Source organism: Protopterus annectens, chromosome 1.part1, assembly GCF_019279795.1.
Source record: "Protopterus annectens isolate FY-2018-M chromosome 1.part1, PAN1.0, whole genome shotgun sequence".
Lineage (NCBI taxonomy): Eukaryota > Metazoa > Chordata > Ceratodontiformes > Protopteridae > Protopterus > Protopterus annectens.
The window spans coordinates 639,236,240-639,252,446 of NC_056726.1; the positions used below are offsets into that span (position 1 = coordinate 639,236,240).

The 16,207-nt window shown below is 39.6% G+C and overlaps 1 protein-coding gene across 1 annotated transcript in view; it reads right to left on the reverse strand.

Annotated features, from left to right (window-relative positions):
- Positions 1–16,207, reverse strand: part of ITGA1 (integrin subunit alpha 1) — a 2,125,719-nt gene that overhangs the window by 1,235,801 nt on the left and 873,711 nt on the right. Inside the window, exon 5 of the mRNA XM_044077325.1 lies at positions 10,296–10,410. Coding sequence (XP_043933260.1) covers positions 10,296–10,410 — 115 coding nt within the window. The remainder of the gene's footprint in view (positions 1–10,295; positions 10,411–16,207) is intronic.

Consider the following 16,207-nt stretch of genomic DNA (forward strand, 5'->3'; position numbering starts at 1 on the left):
AATGTAAATACATATTTGTATTATTAGCTTATTCATACACAGCCAAGACATCCTCCAATAATGTGACATATGTAGAGGAGAAGTAATCTATCAATTATATGGTATTTTAAATATCCAAATAGCCAGTATAACTGGTGAAGACAAAAGATGAGAACATCCCTCAACTAAATAAACTGAGGCAAAGCATTTCTTTCAAGATATACTGACTGCTTAAAATACAGCAGAGGAGCTGGAGACATAGTTTTATATACAAACGCACCTGGTATGTATACAGCAACAATAGAGATGAGCAATAACCAACTCAGTAGGGGTGTCTTTATAGGATGAAGTCCATGTCATTTATGATGCTGCTGTATTGTGGCATCACAGGCACTTAGTGAACAGCATATAGTGTGGCAGCAACTACCTGCATATTCTGAGGTTCTTAGTATTTAGGATCATTGGAGATTACTAGGCTATTGACCCAGAGGCTATTTCAAGCCAGACCATTTCATTCCAATACAATGGCATAGAAATGTTAGTTAATACCCAAGACTGCATTTAGTAATGACTGCCCATGTCCAGGAGGGTTGTGGATGCTGTTCCCATAAGAATTTATGGTGCCCCAGGTTCCTTTTGAATAGTGTCATAGAGGTGCTCTGTTTCACATGAACAGGTAGCCTATTCCAGAGACCCGACAGTCAATGGGAGATAAATCTTTCCCTCCAGCATGTCTATTCAAATCGCAGGCCATATTCAGGTCCCTGGAACGATGGCCCTAGTGCCGTTTGATTTACAGATATGTAGCAAGTTCATTAGGTTTGGGTCTGAGATTGCTGTGTAAGCCAGGCATAAGTCTCCCTTAAGAAGTCTATATGATACACATAATAATTTCATGTAACAGTTTATTCCAGACACTGCTGAAAGGCTCTGCAAAGACAGCACCCCCTGCTAACATATAGCTTTTAGTTCTCTTTAATGAGTTCAGCTGTAGAGAAGTATAGATTTCCTTCTGAAGAGTAAAAGATCAGGTACAAATGTGGGGATAAGAGTATTACCAGGTGCAGAAAGTCTCTAAATGACAATGGTGTGTTTTGGATGAAATAAAAACAGCAAATTTGGCACATTTGTTGTATAAAAGACATCTTAATCAATTATATATCATTAGAACTGTTTTGTGAAGAGTATGGTGGTAACATGTTTACTTCTAACACATAGGTATATGGAATTCCTTAACGCCATATAAGCACCAATGTAGCTGGTTGCACATTTTTTTTCTTTGTTTTCTCTTTGGCCCCCTTGGCCAAGAAGTCTACTGGCTAGTATTATTGCCACTTCTGTTTCTCCAACCCCCTCCTTTAGACTCATTAGCCTGAACATGGCTACCAATCTGGGGTCACAGAGAGCTGCACAATTACATATATTTGGTGAGGAACAGGAGCCAGAGGCACCCCTAACAGAATCACCCACTATCCCCATCTAACCAAAGGTAGATTTTTACGCTGTAACCTTCCCAGGAGGGGGGGGGGCTATGCAGTGATGCAGCAGATATCCATGGACATTTCCACCCATGGCATGATAATGTCATCCCTCCCCATTAATGTGCACACTTACTTGTTGGACATCATTGCTCTTATTCAGCTTCACTACAAAGCAGTGTGATGCCATAAAAAATGTACACCCTCACCTGACGTTAGCTAGCTGGCTGCTGCTCACAGAACCTACTTGTTCAGGCAGCCCTCCAGCTTCCCAGATAACCAATCAATATCAGATCACCATCATTACAGGTGAACACCATGCTCCTACACCAACAACAGTCCATTTGAAGCTGCATTTTTTTTTATTGTATAATCTTTGTGCAGATCCAGCAGCAAAGTACAAATGAAAGGTATAGGACTATATTTAATTCTGGCTACTCTTTCTTTGGATACACCTTCACTAGTTCTGTTGAAGAGCTCTGATATTCTAAAATAGAAACAGTAGTTGCTAAAAAAACAATTAATTTGTACCTGCAATAAGAACAGTTTCAAAACATTTCTGAAGCTTGGAAAAACATTCCTGCAGTTTAGACTGCATCAAAGACAGAGAATTTGTCTTTGTGACAGAAGGCAGAATCATCAACATGTAGAACAGCAACCATTTCTGTATACTGAAACAGAGGTTAGTTAACGAATGACAAACAGTAGGCCTAAAACATAGCCCCGACGGATTCCCTTACTGCAGCTGAACTCAGCAGAAGAAGTAAGCCACTGAACATTTTATGCTATACTTTTGGTTGGGAAAATGATGACAGAACTATTTGATGTTATTAACATTAAACCAAGATCACTCAGTCATGCAATGAGACTTTTTAACTCTGCTGTGGACTACCTACTATTTTATTATTTTGCAGTATGTACTTTACAGTTTGATTTTTATTAGTGAACTAGGTGCATAACATATTTTAAGGAGTGAACTTCACACCCTCCACTGCACTACAAAGTTTCTGCTTGGTTTGTTTACTGTACTGAAGGCTTTCATACACTAAAGGAAGAGAGCAGACAGTGCATCACCACTACCTCGACCTGCTCAAAACTAAGTAAATCCTCTCCATGTGATGCCTGTGCTTCCAATGAGATCAGTGCACACAAAAAATGCCCCCCACCCCACCCCAACAGCTTCTGATATAAAGAAATGAGGGGATGAATGGGTGGCAATAAAGCAAATACAGCTTGTTGCTGCAAAAGAAGTGTAACTCCAGGGGTTGTGTTTTCCTAGAAATGAAGTTGAAAGGGTATTTAATGACTTCTATAAATCTTCACCCAGCAAACTTGACAACATCTTTATCATCCTCAATGACCAGTTTGAAGTAAGAAAATTAAGTGAATCCATCCTTTGATTAAGTATACATAATAACCTCTGTGTACAAATATGTTTAGGAATTTTAAGGTGTGTGCTGGGCATTTACCGGTCAAAAACAGAAGGACAATTCTTTGCAACATCTTGTAAGTACAAACAGGATTGCAGACTAGTGTCTCTTCTCTGCATCATGCTAATGTTTTACGAGGATAAAAGAGTCTCAGCATTTAGTCAGTGTCACACTGAAAGATGACTTTATCCCCACATTGACTATATCATGTAACATTAATCCCAAGGTAGACATCAAGGAACTCATAAGGTGTCAGCATTTCCAGGAGTACCAAAATACAGCATAACAGTAGCAGCAGGAAAACTGAGTGTAGATTCAGGTTCACAGGACTGACATCAAAAATATTATGAGGCACATAACTAAAAGTAGCAGTCTGAAGTATGACAGTCTGTTCTGAAAAGACACTTTTTGTAACTATTACATCACTATTATCTCTACCCTCTTTCAATATTCTGGGTCTCCCTTAGAAAGGAGAAACCTCTAGTAGCCAGGTATAACCTTACAATAAAGTTGTTCACATATAACGAAATGCATAATATGTACAACATCAGAATGATTAGCAGAATGAAAGAAGCAGTACAGCTGTCTCTCAAACTGTACAAGCAGAGGAAATGTCATGTAAACATATCAAATGTATACTGGTATGATACAGAAGGGAGGAAATGACTGTGCGTCTAACATTGCAGGACAACATACAGTCTGTAAGACTGTGACAGTTGCAAACTGATGGACGAATTCCAAACGCAAACATTCCTAAATATATTCCCAATGTTTATTTGTATAACTTCTGGTGTTTTTGGACTCCACCTCAAACAACACCTGCACTGTAGGAACTAACCCTTCTCTCCTTCTTCCTCCAAAAAGGAATGAGGATTCTGACTTTCAAAGACTTGTACATGTTAAGATCAAACCCAGGATATTTACTGTATGTATTTATTTTTTGTTAACTGGGGTAGACAGCTGATCCAGATGGCCCATATTCAGGTTCAGCCAGGAAGGTGTAAGAAAAACATATCTTTTTCATGTTTAACAAAAGAAAACGTCAAACTGTTCTTAGTAGACATCCTTGTGAAGTGTTTTTGCTGACCCTTTTTGAATAATGGTAGAATGAAAGCATTCCATTACCACCACATTTTAAAATAAGCCGGAGCATAGACCTCTTTCATTGCTAACCAGTATTTTAATTTCACTTTTGTCGCAAAAGTTAATGCCTTCTGACTGTCAGCATTGTAAATGTTATTTAATACTGATTTACCGCCTTACCAATGCCCAACGTAAACTTGATACATAACTTCCACAACTAAGTGAATCTGTCACATACTTAAGCAATTAAGTAGAGAAAATAATTGTTTACATCCTCTAAAAACATTATCTTAAGAAAAAAAAAATGTAAAAATAAAGATTTTAATTGCTTTTGTAGTAATCGTATTTGCAAATTGACAAACTGTATTATGTTCTAACACTGAATGTAAAAAAGATTCAGGTCAGCAAATGGGAAAGGTAATTGCTAAACAATCTGTACTTTTGAGTTTGTGTGTGTGTGTGTGTGTGTGTGTGTGTGTGTGTGTGTGTGTGTGTGTGTGTGTGTGTGTGTGTGTGTGTTGGGGAAGTGGATATAAATCTTTCAGCTGGATTTCTCCAGTTAATAAAAAAATTAACAAGATACTTTTCCATTTTAAAAGTACATAATATGTGGAATGTATACATACATGCGCACACATGCAAAGAGACAGCACACACATTTTTTTTCTTTATTTGTATTTCTTTGAAAAATAAGCAGAGGATACTGCTGCTGTGAATCAGACTCCCCATCCATATAAAACAAAATCCATTCCTCTCCATATTCAAGCATATCTTAGATCTATGGATCTAATGGACAGTGGCAGCTCCTAAATGCTTTATCCCATGCATGGGTCCCCACAAATTATCTATGGTATGATCCTAGTTATTCTCATTAGAGGTAATATATAATTATCAACCATGGGATGGATAATAAACTATAACCAAATGGGATAGGTTATTTTGGCAAAAAAAGGGAAATTGGCTAGGCTTAAAATGGTTTGCAAAACAGAATGCAAAGTTATATCATACAAATTTAAAATGTATACATACAATAAATATGTCAGCAAAAAAGATAAGTTTAATGAGACATGAAATATACCTTTCAAAGGGTGGGGCAGGTGGATAGCCCATAACAAAGATGGATGCTTAAGAGGTGAGCTCTACAATGATGGGTTATATTTTTCCTAAAAGTGAGGGGATGAGGTGAAAATGATAGAAGTAGTTGAATGAAGACCACAAGCACAATGACATGGCACTTTCTTGCCAGAGTCTGTCCTTACAAGAAGCTCTGGTTGTTAACAAAGGAACTGTTCCATAACAACTTCACCCTGCTCTCACCCCCTAAATGGCCCATCTCAATACTGGAAGATTGCCAAATTCTGGTAATAACGGCCACACAGGTAAAAAAGGCACTCTCCAAAGCTAAGAATACAGCATCCATGGGAACAGATGACATCCCAGGCTATGAACTACAAAATGAACTGGCACCTCACCTAAGTGTCATGTTTAATCATACCCTCACCTCAGGCTTCATGCCCACTGAGTGGCACACAGCTACATTTATCCCACTCCACAAGGGGTATCCACCTTGGATCCTGGGAACTACTGCCCCATCAGTCTGATGAGCCTGATCTGCAAGGCCATGGAATGTATTATTATGGAACTTATAAGCAAAGACACTGGCAACCTTAAATCACTGGACCCCACCCAGTTTGGGTTCGTGAAGGGCCGATCTTGTCTCCTGAACCTTATTGAGGGTAAGGTGGTTCACACAGCCTATCTTGACCTCGTCAAGGCTTTCAACACCATCCCCCATTCTGGAATTATAGCTAAACTCACTAAACTAGGTATAAATCCCTACGTCACAAGATGGGTTGCCAATTGGCTCACTGACAGAACCCACACTGTAAAAGTCACAGACTCCAAATCTGACTTCAAACCAGTGACAAGTGGAGTACCACAGGGTTCAGTCCTGGGACCTCTCCTGTCCTGTTTGGTATCTACTTCTCTGAAGTATAGGCTAACACAGAAGGCCTTTGGCTAATGAAGTTCACAGATGACTGCAAACTAGTAGCCATAGTTGAGTCCCCAAATGATGTGGACATCCTACAGAAGGGGCTCACTGAGACAGATGCCTGGTGTCAGAGCCATGGCCTCAAGCTCAATGCCAAAAAGTGCATTGTCATCCCCTTTGGTAAAAGCTCTGTACCCATGAACTACCACATAGGCAGCAGTCTTCTTAAAGCTGAATGTGTGATAAGAGACCTGGGGACCCAGGTGGACAGTAGTCTCTCCTTTGATAATCACATCACCACACTAGTCAGGAAATCCTTCTATGTGGCACACCTCATCACAAAAGGGTTCTCATCTAGGAAAAAACAGTCATTGTTCCCCTCTACTTGACACGCATTAGACCTATTATAGAGTACAATGCCCCTTTTGGAATGTACCTCACAAGACATCTGCAGTAGCTGGAAAGGCCACAGAAGTACCTCACAAAAAGGATTACTGGCCTCAAACAGATGCCCTACACTGACCATCTCAAAAAACTCCAGCTTTACTCCATAGCATATCACCTACTCTGAGGTGATCTCTGCCTAACATATAAAGCTATGTCCAACCCACAGCTGTTGGACATGCTACACCTAAAGAAATCCCAATCCCTCTGAGCTACACACTCTAAGGACCTAAACTTTGTCACCACAATAAACAGGACATGCTGGTGGGATAGAGTCCTGTTCCAGTGACTTCCCATACTCTGGAACAAGCTACCCATCTATGTTAAGCAAAGTTCCTCATTAGAACTCTTCAAGAAAAATCTTGATGAGTGGATGGGAAATAGGAAATACACCCCGGGGATCACTTCTGTGGCTCTGCTCGACAGGGGCACAGGAAAATAAATTTCTTGGATGGCATAAGCCAGGGAACCTTGTTGGCTAGGCTTACTTAGGCCCTTGGGCCGATAGCCTAGTACCTACCTATGAACCTATGAAACACTGATAGCCATTTGCTAAACAAAACAATGCAGTCTCACAATGAAAACAATGTGAACAGTACGTTTCTCTGCCCTTGAAACTCACATTCATTGAAACTTCACTGAAACCCACATTGAAGGAAAATGCTTCTGGCAAGTGGTGAATTAAGTTTACCTTTGACCTGTTTTCAAACTATATGCCCCTTGCACACATTTTTAGGACCATGCATACATGCACATATTCTTTGATGTACTCTCTTGATTGTACTGAATTATATTCCTTATATAATATATCAATACTTGTTAGAGTGCGTTTTAAATTTATAGGCTTGAACATTTTTCCAGTAAGCACTGAAAAAAAACATATGAACCAATAATGAAAAAAACTACCTATTACTGATTATTTCAACTACAAAAGGGAATTCAAACTTCATTACAATTCACCAATAACAGTCAATATACACATTCTCTGCAGAAGTAAAAGTCATCTGAATAGATCCACAATTAAAGAGATCTTTGACTAATGAAGAGGTTGCATCTGGCAAACAACTTTACATTTCACTGTTTGATGTACAAGTTCAATGCCTGCTGCGCTTGAAGAATAAATTGTTCATGTTAGACTTAAAAAAAAAATAAGTTGGTAAGCTGATAATATTGAAATAGGGAATGACTGTTAAACTGGCAACAGGTTCATAGTTACTAGGCATCTCATTCAAAGGAGGACACACTTAGGAGTGCAGTACCCCCTCCCCTTAAAGGGGACACTGCAATAGCAGCACTCATTCTATATGCTGTGGAAGTAGAACCCACATCCTTCTACCTGTTGTCCACTAATACTGCTTTTGAATTTGATAGTGCAAATGCTGATGATGGCCATATGCTTAAGAAAACAGTTGCACATTGAAAACAGACTTAGCATGAGCAACAGTAAACTTCACTTCCCTTGAAACTCAACATTCCTGGAAAGTGCACAGGAATTCAACAGTCTTTGAAAATGCACTAGAACTCAATAGTCCTTGAAAATGCACAGAAACTCAACATTCTTTTGAAAATGCACAGAAACTCAACAGTCCTGAAAATATACCAGTGGCTGATAATTTGATAGTTGGTGTACGGGATTCAGACTCTACTATACTGTAAGCATGGTGCAGGGTTTGATCATGAATATGAACTAGCCTGCCATTGCTAGTTGGGGCATTCCACACACACACACAAACACCACCCCCCAACCTGTTCTGCTGCTCGTGATCCTCTGCTTGCTTGTTTTGAATGGCAACTCTTAATTCCCCATAACTGATTATATGCACATATAAATGGAAACTCCAAAAACTGCTCTAATGTATGGACTTATGGGAGTTCTCCATAACTGCTGTAATGAGCGTATTTGTACACCTACAGACGCTACTATGGATGCACTCTGTGTGCGTCCTTAAAGAAGAAATGTAACACATACAGAGTGCATTCTTAAAGAAGAAACGTACGTCTTGGGACAATAGTTCCCCCCCCAAGCCAGCAGTGTTCATCTCCAAGCCAATGGGTTGTAGGCAACTGCCTAGATAGCCGAGTGCTAGATCTGGCCCTGACTATGCCATACTCAAGTATGGGACTAATGCAACTTACAAATAATAAATTCATCATCTCTAATTTCCTAGAGTTCATACATATTTTTATAGAGCTTTAGTTTTACAACTATCTTTAACCAACTGGTTGATGTTATCAGAAAATCTCAGTGCTATATCTACCCATATACTCTGATACATTAATGAATCCACAGTTTCAATTACTGTGTGCATGATGAAATACTCACTATTAAATGAAAGTCTCCCATAGACTTAGTTTGATGTATTTATCAGCATGTTATTCTTCAGTGCCCAACCAGTTGATTTAGTTAGATCTTCCCTATCCATAACAAATGTAATAATTCTCTCATTTTCAAAACTAAACACAGACTGTAGAACATGGGAAGAGAAAACATCTCAGAAAGATACAACTTAAACAAGTATGGGCCCAGAACAGACACTTGCGGGACACACGGAGTATGACCTAGAACTTCACCTGCCCATTTGTTGTATGATACTTGTCATGTCCTAGTTATAAGCCATGCAGCTGATATCCATCCCAAGTTTTGTGCACTGAGACAGGCAGCTGTCAAGTACAAGGGATAAAACCAGCATATGCACACAGAAATGAAAAAAAAAATGGAAGGAATAGGATGATGTTTAAAGTATTAAAATGAATTGATGCCACAGCCTAAATGAAAGTCTTACAAATACGGCCTGCAGGGAATTACGAATCAGATCAGGTAGGTCAAGAGGATGTTTTCTGCCACTAAGTGAGCACAAGCACTTTATGTCTTTTATACCACAATGAGCAATAAATTGCAGTATATAGAAACACTTCTCTTACGAGTGTATACAATGCAAGCCTTTCATTATTGCTAATACAAATCTTTCACAGGTTATCTAAAAAAAAGTTGCATTACAGTGAAACATATTCCTCTCTCTACCCTGCAGTAGGTCTGTTTCGTTGAAAAAAAAAAATCATCCTGTGTTATATGTGTAGATATTTTTGCATAGTGGTGAACACAGCATTACCCCTGTATGCACTAGTGTTCTCCAGTAAAACAGTCTACTCAGTTCTGTATGGAGTGAAACAGAAATGAGGACAAACATTAGTGTGCTACCAACACTTGAAAAAGTCATATCTGAAGACGTTACATTTCCCAGAATACTGTAATCTTATCTGCGTTTATATATATATATATATATATATATATATATATATATATATATATATATATATACACGTACACACACACACACACACACACACACACACACACACACACACACACACACACACACACACACACACACACACACACACACACACACACACACACACACCTACAGCCAAGCAATGTACGTTTATAATAGTACTTGCATTTTGTGGTGACACAATCCCATAGAAGGCAAGAGATAATCAGCCAGAAGAGAAACAGATAAAAATCACTGCACATAGCTTAGATTTTCTAACTGTATGATATTCTAAAAGCTTATGGAGTGAAACATAGGCAGCATTCTGGGTATGTCTAATATAAACTCCTTTTGTTCAACCAGAGTTAAATATAAGCGAAAACTGAAGTGTGACATAAACTAAACAAACTCTCAGTGGTTTATAACTATGTAAGGAGTACTGTTTATAATAATGCCCAAAATTGGAAAAAAGTTCTTGATTAGCAAAATAAACATTTTCCTTAATTGGAAGTGCTAGTAGCAAGGAATCAGTCATTCATAGTATATGTCTGTACATTTGTAGCACAATGTGCTTGCTCATTTTTTATGGAAGACAACATTCCTGTAGTCTACATACCTTGTCCAGCTGGAGTTATGGAGTTCAAAACTTGGAATGAGGAGCTAACGTTGGAACAGATACCAGTTGTGTAAAGCAGACTTCCACATTTATAAGCGTACAGAGGCCCACACGTCTAGAAAGAAGTGACATCAAAGAATGTTTGAATACATTTTTAACTCCTTCTCTTTCTTTCTCTCTCTCTATTTCTGTAAATATAGTAAATTTTACACACACATATATATATATATATATATATATATATATATATATATATATATACACACACACACACACACACACACACACACACACACACACACACACACACAACACAAATACATGAATATATAAACAATACTGACAGTTCAACACTCAAAATCTTTTTCTGGCTTTTCCCAGTTAGGGACTGCCACAGCAGATCACCTGTCTGCTCATGGTTGGCAGTGTAGTTTCACAGCATTGAGTTGCCAGCCCAGCACCCAACCTTCCACAGAAGGCACACACATGCACAGGGCCAGTTTAGAATGTCCAATCTACCTACAGCATGTCATTTGGATATGGGAAGAAACCCATGTGACCACTGGGAGGACATGCAGACTCTGCACAGAAGACACCCCAGCCAAGAATTGAACCAGAGAACTTCTTGCTGTAAGGCAACAGTGCTAACCACTGCACCACCACAGCCACCCAAGTTCAACACTCAAAATACTGACCTCAAAATACTGGCCATTCATAATATTGACAGATCAAAATACAGACAGTTCAGTATATCATCACATCAAAATAAAGAATGCACAATACTTACAAAAGTCATCCAAACACCACAGTAAATAGATAACAAAAGCAAAGAAATAAACTACAAAAAAAAAACAAACAAAAAAAAAAAAACATATCCACAGCAGTACCATAAGACACTTTTTGTCTGAATATCGGCATTGTTATTGAAAGAGTTTTCCTAAAGTAAAGTATAGGGTTACAGAAAGGGGCAAGGTTAGGATTAGCATGCATTAGTAAAGTGGTATTGGGGGGGCAAAGCACTCTACCCTGTCCCTAACCCTAACCCTGCCTCTTATCTTAACCTGTCAAAAGTCACAGAAATACAGCTACCTCTGTTTGCAGTCTGAACTGTTAGTAATCTGAAGCTGCAGTTCACACCGTCTGCACCCTGACTCTGTTGGTATTTTGAATTGTATCTATATCTATATCTATATTTATATCGATTAGACTGTGGTACGGAGACTACAGCAAACAAATTACTTGCATTCAGCCTGCAATTTTTGTTGTACCAGCTAAGCAAAAAAAGGAAACTAGACATTCATTTTGCTAGATTGGAGTGCCTGACCAGTGCCTTCAGATTTCTGTACATTAAATGTAACCAATTTCAATCTTATTTGGTTTACCAACTATAGGAAGACACTGTAATGGCATGTTCCCCTAATCTGGTTGAGCAAATGCATTATGTAAACTCCCTTAGCTGCAACACCCTTAGCCACAAAGTTGCTCTGCAATGACACTTCTGATAATGAGTTATGTTATTTGTGGAACTACAACATGCATAGTCCAGTCAGTGCATTTGTTCTATTAATAAAGTGATAAATTGTTAGAGGAACATATAATCTTCAGAAAATATCAATAAAAACTTGAAGAAGTATGGCAGAGAACACTGCTACTTTAAGCAAAATGCAGGCAGGACAACAGGCAAATGCAGCAACTGTCCAAATGAAAAAGAAGACAGCCATTCAATCAAGAAAGAAACTAAAGCATTCTATAAGACAATAAAAGCAAAAAACGGGATGAAGAAGATTAATAAAATAAAGCAAAATAATGCAAAGAGGGAGATGGGAAGAAACCAGAAGTGAAATAACAAATCTCTCATAATAATAATTATGCTCAGTTTTCATATACGAAAAGAAGGTTCTTCCAAATCCAATCAGCAGATGTGCACAAAGAAACCAGGTAGAACTGAGTCATGTCTCACAAAAAATGGTATGGAAACTGGCTCAAAAATAAGATAAAGGCATACAGGGTAATAGTACCAGATAACAGTATCACCAAAGTGCTCAAGATAGGAATAACTGGAACATGAGCATGGGAGACAATTATTTTAATAAATTATAGCAGGAAAAGATAATGAAAGAAAAGTGATAGATGAGCTTCTCTTTTAGTAAACAGGCAGCAAACCTTAACTTGGATGCCATCGATGTGTGCAAACCACTGACCACTTCTGAAGAACAATAGAAAACCTGGAATACAGATAGGGCATTGATCCAAGCAGCATAGATTCATAACAAGGATTACTGCCAGATAAATGTAAAGCAGCTCTTTGTATGACAAAAGTAGGAGACTAAGAATGTCTTAGCACATGGCATACTGCAGATTTATCAAATTATTTGACAAGGTACCTCACAAAAGGTTAATAGGTTTATAGGTTCATAGATGTATACTAGGCTATTGATATGTGCAGATCATCAGAAGCCTAGCCATACATTCCCAAGAGGTTTATTTGCCTTAGTATTTTATTATGTACTATTAACCCACAGACCTTTGTATTTTAACTCAAAGCCCTTTTTATTTTAAGTATGAATAACCAGAGCCTGGCAGACATTCATATGTTACCCAACAGGACAACAGTACTAATACAGAGGTGAACTAATAGTTTCCCATTCATTCATCCAGATTATGCTTGAACAGAGAAAGACAGTGACATGGAAAGGAAGATGATCACAGGGAAGTGGTTTTCTCTGTGAAACATCTCTATTCCTACAGCATGTTCTGTTTAAGTTGCAAAAGAGATTAATATGTCTTTTGTGGACATTTCTGCCACAACTGGACTTGTGGATATACAGTTGGTCATAAAAAAAAATGAAGTCAGCAGAGGTTCTTTGAACAAAGCAGAGGTCACCCCTCAGTATTCTGTACAATACCAAAAATAGTGACAAGGCTTTGAGATGGTCAGTATAGCTTTTGTGATATAGGCCTTTGAATTTCTTAGTGAAAAAGCACTGTGGTCATTGAAGTTTTGCCCAGTGGTTGGCTAGGTACATTCCACAGGGAACAGTACAGTGAACCATAGGTCTAATAAGTGTATAATCCAATGGAATAATCACTTCTATGAATATGGATGACATACCCTTACTAATAAGCTTTGCATTGAAAAAGGACTTTCTTACAATAGAGGAAATATGATGACTGAAGGACAGCTCATTGTCTACATGAGTTCTGAGGTCCCTAATTCATAGTCATCATTATCACCCCCATTTTTCCCATTTTACATGGGGTTGGGGTGTTTTGTCAACTGTTGCCAACTATTTCTATTCATTGCCACTCTCCTGCCTTCAATGACACTCATGCCTGATTGTCAAAGGTTCTCTCTCACACAATCCATCCACCCCTCTTTGCTGGATGGTTTTGTTTCCTCTTGCCTTCCTCCTCTCGGTCCCAAATCTTCTTCACCAGATTGTCTTCTGCTTGTCTGCACATGTGCCTGAATCACTGTAATCTGTTCTCTTTGACCTTTTCTGCAATTGGAGCTACTTTGGCGTTTGCTCTTATACCCTGATTTCTTCATCTGTCTGACACAATGCATCCGACAACCCATCTCAAGCACTTAATCTCCATCACCTCTAGCTTCCTCAACTGCCCTTTCTTTACTGTCCAGGTTTCTGTACCATGCAGTAGTACTGGTCACAACATTGTTTTGTACGCCTTAGTTTTCATCTTCTTTGGCATTCTGCCATTGTATGCATTACCACTGGCACTCTGTGCCAATTTGCTGCAGCCCATTTGATTTTAGCTTTGGCCTCCTCATTCAGACTTTCCTCCTACTTAACCACCCTCCCAGGTACTTCAAGCAGTAAACCTGTTCCACTATTTTCCTTTCTATCTACATTTTTCAGTTACTTCTGATTCCCCATTTGGTGTCATTACAACTGTCTTATTGGTACTCACCTTTATCCTATGTGCCTTCAGAATTGCATTCCATTCTCCTATCCTTTGCTGAAGTTCTAGCTCAGAGTCTGCCTGTAATGGCACATCATCTGCATACAGCAGCTTTGTTGATCTGACCCCTCTGACCTGTTTGCTAATGTAGTCCATCACCAGTATGAACAGCAATGGGCTCAGAGCTGAACCCAGATGCACACCCACTCCCACTGGCAACCCCACTGTGAGACCGAACACTGTTCATGCTTGAGTCATTGAGTCCTTGTACATAGCCCACATTAATTCTAGCAGAGTTTTTGGTCTTAGAACCAGGGCTGGGCAAATTAGCTTACTTGGGGCACTGTCATATGCTTTCGCCAAGTCTAGCAATGCCCAGTTGGACTCTTTCCTCATCTGTAAAGCACGCTTTGGCTTTAGCGGAGTTGCTACAGGAGCACACAAGAGCAGCGGTTAATCAAGGTTAAACTATTTGGGCTGCCTAAATTCCACTCTTCAAATTTTCCCTTAAAACAGCCTTCCTTGAACTGTACTGCTGATCAAACCAGCGTATTCTATATCTAGAAAGTTCAGCTCTACTTGATTCTTAAGTAGACTATTCTTTATCTGTAAAGACTAGCACTTGCTCCTAAAGTATTTTTTTACTTTGATATAGCACTTTTATTATACATAGTACCCCACTAGCCAAAATCCCTTTTCGATCACCCACATCCCCCAGAGTCTTTTCAAAGTCCTTGTCTATTCCTTCTAGCATGTCGAGGGATCAGTTGCTAGTGTCCTCTCCTGCTCAGCTGGTGAATCTGGGAATACTGAGGCAATGTTACAATTGCCTCATGTACACGGACAACCCTCTCCTTCTTCCACAAAACACAAATATATGCGAGAGATGCAACTATACAGCCAAACTGGAGGCTGAGCTCTCTCAACACAGGACTGGCAAGACCAGACAGGAGGAGAAGGTAACCTCACACACCACAAACCCAGTCTCACATAGTACTATCAATACTTCAAATCATACACATAAATACACAAAGACATACTCGGAGGCTCTGATCAAAAATCTACCAAAACAGCAGAGGCCACCAAAGCAGACACCCAAACATCTGCCACCTCAGGACACAACACATTCAACACATAGACCACATAGTCAGTGTGCCAAACAGTCACAGCCCTTAAGGCCAAACACAATGCCAGACACACTCGTCATTGGTGACTCCATAGTCAGACACACTGATGTCCCGCTCACCAGATTGAGTAAGGAGAAGGTCACAGTAAGCTGCCTGTCGGGCGCAAGAATACACCACATAACGCAAGCACTCAGGTCTCTCAACAGCAGGTACAAGTACGACTGTCATTGTCCACGCTGGTGTGAACGACCTGAGGACTACATGAAAAGAGACATAGAGGAGCTCTCTGATTATGTAGCCCAGGCAGGTATGACCCTGACCTTGAGCAGTATCCTACCTTCACCTAGAATGATGCCACAATACAGTGATAAGATGATCAGCTTTAATAATTGGCTTAAATTTTGGTGTCATTCAAAGGGGATCCAATGTCTGTCTGCCTGGGATGACATGCTGGATAAGCCACGCTGCTTCGCAAGGGATGGCTTGCACTTGTCACCCCTGGGCTTCCGGATATTGGCAAAGGCTCTTGCCACCCCATAGTGCCTTTTTAGGCAAAGCTCAAATTCTAAACCTACCACCCTAGAACACAAAAAAGGAAAAAAACTAAGGGTAATGCTGCTCAATGCCAGAAGTCTCAATCTCAAGATGCACGCACTCGAGGCCCTTCTCAGTATGGAGAACATCGATGTTTGTGCTGTGACAGAAACCTGGTTCAAGGCTCCTGAGAGCACCCCAGCACTATCAGGTTTCACCTCATATCATGCTCCGCCCCAAAATCTGGACAACACCAAGAAAGGAGGGGGGGTGTCCATATTCATAAAGGACACACACACCTCAAGGTTGGTGGCAACGCATGATGCATCG